Source organism: Crocodylus porosus, unplaced genomic scaffold (assembly GCF_001723895.1).
Source record: "Crocodylus porosus isolate Cpor-Errol unplaced genomic scaffold, CroPor_comp1, whole genome shotgun sequence".
In the NCBI taxonomy this organism is placed as follows: domain Eukaryota; kingdom Metazoa; phylum Chordata; order Crocodylia; family Crocodylidae; genus Crocodylus; species Crocodylus porosus.
Window position 1 is genome coordinate 2858132 of NW_017728907.1, and position 10223 is coordinate 2868354.

The 10223-nt window shown below is 40.1% G+C and overlaps 1 protein-coding gene across 1 annotated transcript in view; it reads right to left on the bottom strand.

The window, feature by feature from the left end:
* VAV3 (vav guanine nucleotide exchange factor 3) overlaps positions 1-10223 on the bottom strand; it is a 220281-nt gene that overhangs the window by 155374 nt on the left and 54684 nt on the right. Inside the window, exons 3-4 of the mRNA XM_019530656.1 lie at positions 6426-6491; positions 2003-2111 (exon numbers count right to left, since the gene is read on the bottom strand). Of these exons, the coding sequence (XP_019386201.1) occupies positions 2003-2111; positions 6426-6491 (175 nt within the window). The remainder of the gene's footprint in view (positions 1-2002; positions 2112-6425; positions 6492-10223) is intronic.

Here is a 10223-nt window from a genome sequence, read left to right on the forward strand (position 1 = left end):
TGTCATATGTGGAGAGTTGGAAGAATTAGGATTATTTAGTCTGAAGAGGAGGAAACTGAAATGGGATTTGACAAGAGTCTTCAGACAAAATCTAAATAAAAATATTTTCATATAAAAATATATATGAAGTATAAATACAAAAACGGCTGTTATAAAGAAGATGGTAATTGCTCTTTGTATCTTCAGGGTACCAGACCAGCAGTAATGGGCATAATTGGCAAATACCTTTCTAATTATGTGCAGTTAAGCACTGGAACATATTACCAAGAGAGGCTGTGAGATATCTGTCATTAGAAGTGTTTAAGTGCAGGCTGAGTTAACATTTGCCTGGGATGTCTCAGATAGGAATGATCCTATCTTGAGCCCAGGTTGAACTAGATCATTGCTAGGGCCCACTATTCTAGTATTAGAGCACAGGAAAAAAACACCCTTGATCCTCTCACTAACAAGCAGAGCTAGGTCACTTGTCAATTTTATATACGTGTTTACAGCTTTTTGAGGTCAGAACAGCTTCGTTTGCCAAGAGTTAATCTTCTCTTGTGACCAGTCACTCATTATTGCTCATTAGTCATCATTTTTCTTTCTGTTTTTCCCCCTTGCATAGAACTTCCATAGAAAATGTGAAACCATGCATTACAAGAGCTTATTTAAAGCATGTGGACACATGATGGTTAGCTTGAGGTCTGAGCATAATCATTTTCAGAAACATGTATAGTTAATGTCATTGTAGTAGACTCCTTCTTAACCAATGACAACTGCTTCCACTGGAAAAAAATTACAAGACCTGAAGCTTTCCTGGGTTTGAGTTGCATTGAAAATTTGAAATTCAAAGAAGGAATAGCAAGTATCTGAAAATACTTTTGCACCAAGTACCTATTCCCAGCTGCAAGTAAACTCAAGCTTATTTATGACTATGTGATAAAACCGCACAAAATCTGCACTTTCAACTAAACAATGGTTTGAGTTTCAAGGAAATTACGCAACTCTTGAGTTATGATAAGACAATTACTGAATTCCTAACCCAAAAAAGAAACAACTGCCATTTTATTCTGGATTGCAAAGTCTCCAAAAGTACTGAATTCCTAACATTTACTGAATTACTAGACCAATAAACTCAGGTGTTGTATACTTTTGATAAAGATGAGCATCTACAAACTGAAACTCCTAAGTTTTTCATTACTTTACAGACAAGCTATATTCCTTCTAAAATCCTGTATCACATTAGTACTTCTAAGTACAATAATGTGCTAGAAAATAAGGTGAAAATGTTCTTCAAGTAAGTTGCTAAGACCTACAGTCCTTTTTGGAGGGCCCAGCATTATGTTAAGTACATGAAATATGGCAGTAATTCTTCCAAAGGAAATATACTTTTGTCACCTCTCAAGGAAAATTTTTGGGATCACAGTAAAAGCAGTATCAAAAAATGTGATAGGTACTTGCAACTGGCTGGTTTTATCTCAGAATACAAGGGAAAAACCCTTCAGACCCTTTGAATTTTAATTTTTACAAGTGTTTTTACCACTGGAATTCAATCTGGAAAAGCCAAAGGTAAGCACCTACCTTAAATAAACTATTCAATAAAACAACAAATGTAAAGGGATAAGAATATATGGTCCTCTCTCTCCTGAAGGAGGATGTGCCATGACTACTGAGCACTAAACACTTGGTCATATAACTTTATTCAAAAGTGTCCTATTTTTTTTAAAAGTAGGATTTAATTTTTCATTGATCTTAAATTTAATTAGCATATTGTATATTGAAATATACAAATATACAAATTCAACTGGCATACCTTACTATGTATAAGCAACTAAATCTTTTTTTTTAACTTCTCATTTATTCAATTAGAACTACAATAATTAACCTTTTTCAGCTCTCCATAAGAGAATATTGATTTCATTGTAGGTTGATATTCTTATATTTAAACTAAAATTTCACATACTGGTACTATTTCTTCATGAAAAACCTGAAGTTACTCTAAATAAAAATGGGAAAATCATACAGGTGGATTTGCTGCTTCATCTTTCATTAGGTCTTCATATACTTCCCCCCCTTCATCTTCTCCATAAACACAATCATATAACTCTTCATCTTCATCTACACCAGATTCACTGAAAGGCAAAAAAAAAAAAAAAAGGAGACATTGTAAAAGTTCTGTATATCAAATGGAAATGACAACGCCAACAACAAGAAGGCAGGTTCTTTGAGTAAATCTTTTATTAGACCAACTAAAATAGTTGGAACTGCAGACGCTTGCTCTGCCTGAAGAAGCATATTTGTACACAAAAGCTTGCAAAGAATTTTTCCAACTATTTTAGTTGCTCTAATTAAAGATACCAGATTTACCCAAAGAATTTTGTCTACCTATGTCCTTAGACCACCACAGCTACAGCCAATACCCCTGAAACAACAGGAAGGAAAAAAAAAATCACAAAATGGCAGGATTTTTACAAGCAGCCTAAGCAGACAAATCAAACAGAACAAACTGAGTTAGACCAGGAATGGACTATAAAAAAATTGAAAAAATTAAAAAAAAAAAATCAGTAAGACCCTTAATTTTTAGCTAGACATGTTTAAATCTGACCTATAAAACTAATGCAAAGTTAAAGAAACAAAACTAACTGAATTAAAAAATGTTAAAAAAAGTGAGAGATGTCTACCAAAAAATAAGGCATTGAATAGAGCCAATCAGAATATTTTTACAAAGAAATAAAGATCGCCACAATATTTTTATTGGGAAAAGGAAGAGAGAGAAAAGGACAGAAAGAGACTCTCTCTTACACTCAGTAATACAGAAGCAGTCTAGCTACATGGAGCTATGTGCTACCATACTTGGATTATTTCCTTTACCTGATCTAACATATTTAGAACTACTTACTCATTTAGAAATAGTTACTATGGGCACCTATACATGTGCTGTTTCACATTCTAATTAGAACAAGTCTGCTCTGTGTTCTAGTTGGGATGCTCCAGCCATAGGCAGATTCATGCATGGGCCAGGAGTGCCTTGCTGCACTGCAACGTGCCTTTGTGGGTGGTGATGTAGGGAGGGCCTTGGCATCTATAGCCCCCCACAAATTCATCTTAGCCCCCCTGCAGCCACCCCTCCCAGTGCAGGGTTTCGATAAAGTGCCTCTGCAGCCATGTTTAAATCTGTGGGGGCTTATGCACATGGCGGTGAGAAATTTTAATTAGAGCAGCTCTCTGGGAACCACTCTAATTAAAACGCCCCACCCCAAATACATGTATAAGCAGCCTATATTTCCATGAGCTGCTTTCTACAGGTAGTTAATGTAGTAACGGGTGGGAGCCAATATTAGTGTGATTTAATTATTCATATTCCAAATGCCTCTTTGAAAATCTCAGTCAAAATCATAACATAGGATTTTGCCTTTTTACTTTTTAGGAGTAAAATATTTCAATATCTCATTTTTCATCACATGCATACTATTTTGAGTGATTTCTGTGTATGCATGGAAGGTAACAAAGACTAGTAAAAGGAACTTCACTTGGGAGTATTTTTAAAAGATGAGGATGAAAAAAGCACGATTTTAAAAAGTAAAAAGGCAAAGAAAAATTATTTAAATCATTCTAAACATGTAGTTCCATGGGGACCATTTAGATTCAGGCCATTAATGTGAATTATTTTTGTAAAATAAACTGCACTAGTTAAGGAAAATCCCAAAGATTTAAGTAACTCACATGGTGATATCTAGAAGTGTTTATATTACTAAATGCATATTTCCTTTTAGTTTTTTCTTATTTATATTTTAACAAGCAGCCAGCTATCAAATTTCACCATACAATATGTGCAAAACAATGTAAAAGTATATCAACCAATCTGAAGTAAATGCTTCGTGGCAAAAATTTTTGGCATATAAACCATTACAGTAATCAAAACAGGGGATATTCTTCTCAAAATAATAGATATTCCTATTTTAGGAACATACTTAGGAACCTTCTTTGCAGAAACTGCAATAGAGCTATATATCACGAGGCCTTTTGTAGGGTACTGACTATATACCATGAGACGTTCTCTTCTTGCTGAAAGCATATTCATCTCCTATTGTATTAGGATTTGATGTTTAATACTGCTATAAAAACAAAATCTGAAAAACCACGTTTTATAATTCTATAAAGTGTTTCTTATGCCCCCTCTACATGTTACATTTATGTTGTGATTTAATATGTTAACCATGACACAGATTGCAAGAGTGCTACACATGTACCTAATTTAAGGTGCCATAAAATATTAAACCAGCCATTATGGCTGGTTTGTAGAACATTTTACACTGAAAGTGCAACAGATTCTGGTGAGGGTAAAAATCAGCTGACTGTCAGCTCCTGGCATGAACCACACCGGGGTCCTGAACCAGCTCCAGTACAGTCAGAGGTGAGGACCAACTATTATCTGAGTGTGGACCCTGGGGCCAAAGTTGACAATCATTTGATTGTTAGCTGGGCCCCAGACCACACTGGAGCTAGTTTGAGATTCCAGTATGGTCCCTGGCCAGAGTAGAAAAATCAGCTCATTGTCAGCCCTGACTCCAGACCTGCAGGCACCCAGCTTTCAACTTGCCAGTGCTTCCCTGAACTGCCGTGTAAGAAGGGCTCAACTGAGATCTGATTCCCAATCCCAAAATCAGGGCTTTTACCATGTACATGGTAAGGAGGCACGACTCATTGTTGGGATCAGGGATCAGATCCCACTGTGTCTTGAAATGAACATGTGCCAGAGGTTTTAAACTCACCCATGAGCTATTAACACAACTGGAATATTAGTATGTGCTACAAAAATGTTGCTCATTGTAAATAAAAGTCAGCAAAGGTGAGATGAGAGGTTAGTACAACAAACTCCATCTAATGACTATTAAGTCTATGTTTTTTTGGTATCCAGTTGCTTTATGCCCACATCTCTTTTAAGTGGCTACAGTCATTACTCTAATTAGGTTAAACTAAAGTGGGGGGGGGGGGCAAAACACAGCCCACAAGCCAGATCCGGCCCACGAGGCCCCTAAAAAAATTTAGAAAATTAATACTGATCTGTCCTTGGTTCCTGTAAAAAAATGACAGAAACCAGGGGCAGTAGGACCATGGGGAAGCCCCAGCAGACTCCCACAACAGCAGGACCTGCCCAGCCCCACTGGAAGCCGCAGCAGAGGTTTCAGGCCTGGGACCGTGCCAGTGCACCCTGCTAGAACCTCAGGTAAGTGGGTGGCAGGGAAAAGCAGCCCCTCCCCTGCCCTGTGCTCCCTGCTGCAGCCGCTCGCAGCCCATGCGGGGCTGTCCTGAGCAGGCACAGGCAGCCCCATGTGGGCTGCACGTGGCTGCAGCAGGGAGTACAAGTCATGGGGCAGGGAAGAGGCCGCTTTTCCCCACAATCAGCACCAACTCGTTACCTGCTGGTGAGCATGGGGTCAGGGCTTCACGCTGCCCCCCACCTGTACAGCGGGGCTGGGGGGCACTGGAAGTGGGTGGGGCCCACACCGGTGTCCTGGGGCAAGTGCCAGTGGGGCCCAGAGCAGGGTGGCAGGAATACAGGGTCCCAGCTAGCAGGGGCTCCATGGAGCCTGGCCAGCTCCCCCCTCTCCCTGCTGGTGCAGCCCAGCCCGGCTCCACAGATCCCTGCCAGCCTGCACCCCATCGGTGCTGTCCCTGAGACATTGGTCCCAAGACATTGGGACATTGGTCACAAGATGGTGACCAGGGGGTGGGGATACCCATGAGGCTACCCATGACAGCTTGCCAAAACTGGGTAAGCGGCACCCTGCCCAAAATAACTGCCCGCCCCGAACTAAACCAACTGTTCTACCTTGTGTTTAAGCTTGGACTGCGAGTGCTTCTCTCTCTGACCTGATGAAGGATACCTGAAGCTCAAACATTTGTCTCCTATCTTTCCTAGCAATACATGCTGGTCTAATAAGAGATACTGCTTCACCTGACAAATTGCATTTCAATCACTGTGGTGTAAAAAAAATACCTGTGGTAACCTGTAGTCAAGCAAAAGGGCCTGGATGACTAAATCCACAGGGGCAAGTCCACTCAAGATCTACGGACTTCAGTGGGAGTACTTACACAAATAATGATCTGCACAAGTACAACTGTTTGCGGGATCTGGGCCAAAAATTTAACTGATTATGTAATTTTTATCAAAACATTCTAATAATACAAACAAATAATTCAAAGTATATTCAAATATTATTTTGCCACCCAACTCCCTTGTGAAACATATATTTTCAGATATATTTAATGTATAAAATTCCCTAAAGGAAGCCTTTTTTTAATATATAATTGATCCTTCCTTTCTAACCAAATCTTGACCAGATATCTTTTATTTTAAATACATAGTTCATCATCTCATTTAAAGAATTCTCTGCACAGCAGAAAGCTAATACTTTTCAATCTGTTAAAGATTTACAACATACTCTATTAAATCATGAAGGCCTTTGTAGATATCTTCATCATCAACGCTTTCTTCTGTAGGGAAAGGCCTGTAGAGACAAAAAGACAGAAGTATGGATTTTACACTACCCAGTCTGGCTACTGATTTGATTCCGAAATTTCAATTTATATTTACATGCTTTTTCAATTAGTGTGTACGTGTGTTTATAATCTCTTTAAAGTAAATTCAACAAATAAGCATGACAAAGTTGTTACAAATAACAATTAATACAAGTCATTTACTAATTTCCCATGCAAGTATTAAATAATGTGTAGTTAACTAGTAAACCTGAATTTGTGCCCAGAAGCCATGAGTTCTGAGATTTGTACAGAATCTTTATATTTGAAACTCAGGATTTCTGGTAGATGGCTTGCAAAGTATTCTCTCATAGGAACCAGGGCTAAGAAGAAGGTGGAGCACAGATGTTCAACCTGCAAGGTAGTAAAATGCAATCTTATAGAAAGTAGACAGGTCCTTGCAGAAGACTCCAGGCCAGAAGAATGGACATGACTGATGGGTTGAACTAGGATAAAATTTTATGATGGATTGAAGTAGGGTAAAAGTTTATTTTGAAGTAATAAACTAAATCCCCAAGGAAAGAGTCTGAAATCCTGGAGCCAAAAAATTTTTCAATGCAAGTTACCAAGATTTGCCCACAGGTTTACTTTTAGATTAACTCTTCAGAGGGTACTTGCACAGAAATGCAATTCTTACTGCCTCTGAAAAGGATGAGGCTGGAAAGCAGGATCAATCAAGAAGTAGCAGTTGCTATCATCTGCCTAGTTTCCTCCACTACTGCCTTTTCAGGCTAGAGAGTTGGCCTGAAGAAATAGTATTACTTTTTCCTCTTCAAATGCAGAAGACTCATGTTGCTGACATCAGTGGAGGGCATCTGTTCTCTTCAGGGGTGCACCAATAGTGCACCCCTTAAACCGGTTCGTGTGTAATGTCTGTCCCTAGCCAGAGGTTATCAAACACTCTGCACAGAATTTAAGATCAAAAGCCCTGGTTACTTGTCCAGTAAAGAAACACAAGGCATCATCAGTAAAATTCATAATAATGTTTGGTTCAGTTAAGGGAAACTTTTCACCTCAGTGATGCCCCATATCTCTAGGTTTTCCATCTATACTACCTGCACTTCAGTTGAGGTTGGCTGGGGACATAACGGGAGGGAAATATCAGGAAATGAAAACTGTCCCAGTGTATTGAATCCCCCAGGAGCAGATACAGGTTGAAAAAAAACTGACCAAACATATAAATTCACTGATCTAAAAGCAAAAATAGAGTTAGAGCATAAAAGACAATGGGTTAGATTCGGGTCTCTGGCAGAGAAGTTAAGAAGGGAATGGCCTACTGAGAAACATCTGCTCCAAAGCAACTTCAAACAGGGAGGAGAGAAGCTTACATCACAGCTTCATGCCCTCATCTTAAGAATCTAGAATAATGAGGAAATCCCAGGCAACCTCAGGGACACCACCACGATTGTGACAATCTTCAAGAAAGGAGACAAATCCAACTGTGGAAACTACAGAGCAATCAGCCTTGCTATCCACCACAGCAAAGATCATTACAAGAACCCTCATGAACCTTCTCCTTCCACTTGTTGAAGAGCTCCTTCCAGAATCTCAGTGTGGGTGGAGACACAACTGACATGATCTTCACAGCTCGCCAGCTGCAGGAGAAATGCTGGTAACAATATAAGCCTCTCTACATAGCCTTCTTTGACCTCATGAAAGCTTTCAACTCTGTTAGCCGAGAAGTGTTATGGAGGATTCTTCTGAAGCACAGATGCCCACCAAAGTGTGTCACTATCCTCTTCCTGTCCGTGACTGTATGTGAGTGGTGGTTCTCAGGTTCCTTTGAGGTTAAAACAGGAGTTAAGCAATATTTCTCAATATTTCTTGCTGCAATGCCAAATCTGGCTACCAACAAGCTTCCAGCCAGAGTGGAACTAAACTATCGAATGAATGGAAGCTGTTTAACCTCAACTGACTAAGCCAAAACCAAGACCTCCCTGACCTCAATCATTTAGCTCCAGTATGCTGATGATGCTGTAGCGCAGGGGTGGGCAAAACAAGGGCCACATCCAGCCCGCAGGCCACCAAGCCAGTCTATCCGGTCCGTGGAGCCCTAAAAAAATTTGGAAAATTAATATTGATCTGTCCCTGGCTGCCTGTCATGCAGCCCTCTGGCTTGCCAAAACTCAGTAAGCGGCCCTTCGCCTATAATAATTGCCCCCCCTCACTTAGAAGCCAACCTTCAGAAAATTGTTGAAGTCTTTATAGAGGCATACAAGAAAATGGGACTGACATTTAACACTCAGAAGACTAAGATCTTCCACCAACAAGCTCCTAATGAACAGTTGCTAGCTCTGGTAATCCAGATTCACAGTGAGACACTGGAGAACACTGATTATTTCCCATACTTCAGAAACAATCTCTCACAGAAGCCTGACACAGACGAAGAAATCCAACATCACCTCAAATGTGCAAGTGTAGCCCTTGGATGCCTGAAGAAATGGGTGTTCAAAGATCGCAACATCAGATCCATAGTTTATCAAGCAGTCATGATCCCCACCTTGTTGTATAGAGTCAAGATATGGACAATGTACAGGAGACACCTAAAGTTACTGGAGAAGTATGATCAATGCTACCTGCAAAAGATCCTCCAAATCCAGCAGGAAGACAAATAAACCAATGTTAGCGCCCTCCTGCAAGCAAACACCATGAGTACTGAGGCAAATATCATCTAAAATCAATTTCGTTGGGTCAGCCATGTCATCCAGATGTCAACTGCAGACTCCCGAAGCAAGTTTTATTCTCCAAGCTCAGCCAAGGCACATGGTCAAGAACAGGGCAGAGAAAGCACTTCAGGGATGGCCCAAGACCATCTCAAAAAAAAATAAACATCGATGTCAACCCATGAGAGACTATCACACGGGACAGCCCCAAATGGGGGAAGAATCTGCTGCAAGAATCTCAGTACTTTGAAAACTCACAACAACGGAAGATGGAAAAGTGGGAGCAGCAGAAATTGGAGTGTTGTGGACCAAATCAAGAATCCAGAGCCACACCCCCCCATGGAAATATACGTTCAAGCTGCAATAGAGTCTGTTGATCCTGGATAGGCCTCATCAGCCATCTTCAGACATGCAGGTAAGACAATCATGGAAAACAATCATCCTCAACTGTGAGGGACTGCCTAAGATCACAAGAGGGCAGTCCTCCTCTCAGTGCCTTTGTAACTAATTTCCCCACTCTGTTATAAGCTCCAAATTTTCCTAAGAAGCCTCTGACAGCCTTCCCAAGTAGCAGCATGAAACTCTCATTATTCTTGACAGTTTAACTACTGCCCTTAGCATCCTAAATAGCAGCAATGAAAAATTGGGCAGATTCGCATCATTTTTGCTCTGCTCCTTCTTAGGAAAGGTGCAACTTGCACCAGAGGTATTACAGTTGACTGCTGACTCAGGAAAACACAGAGCATTCAGTTTACATTCAGTTCACATTTGGAAGGTTGTCTTTACAAGCATGAAGCTATGAAAAATAAGTCTAGTAGTGTTACAATGGAGGACATAGTTTCTACTCCATTTTAAGGACAGTATCCCACTAGCTATTAGTGAATGTTTTTTTCTAGCCCTAAGCACAAATAAAGCTACCACAACACAAAATATCTTGTCAACAGGGCTCATAAAATATTAAAGTATAGGCTACCATTCTCTTTGTGTGTGTGTGTGTGTGTGTGTGTGTGTGTGTGTGTGTGTGTGTGTGTGTGTGTGTGT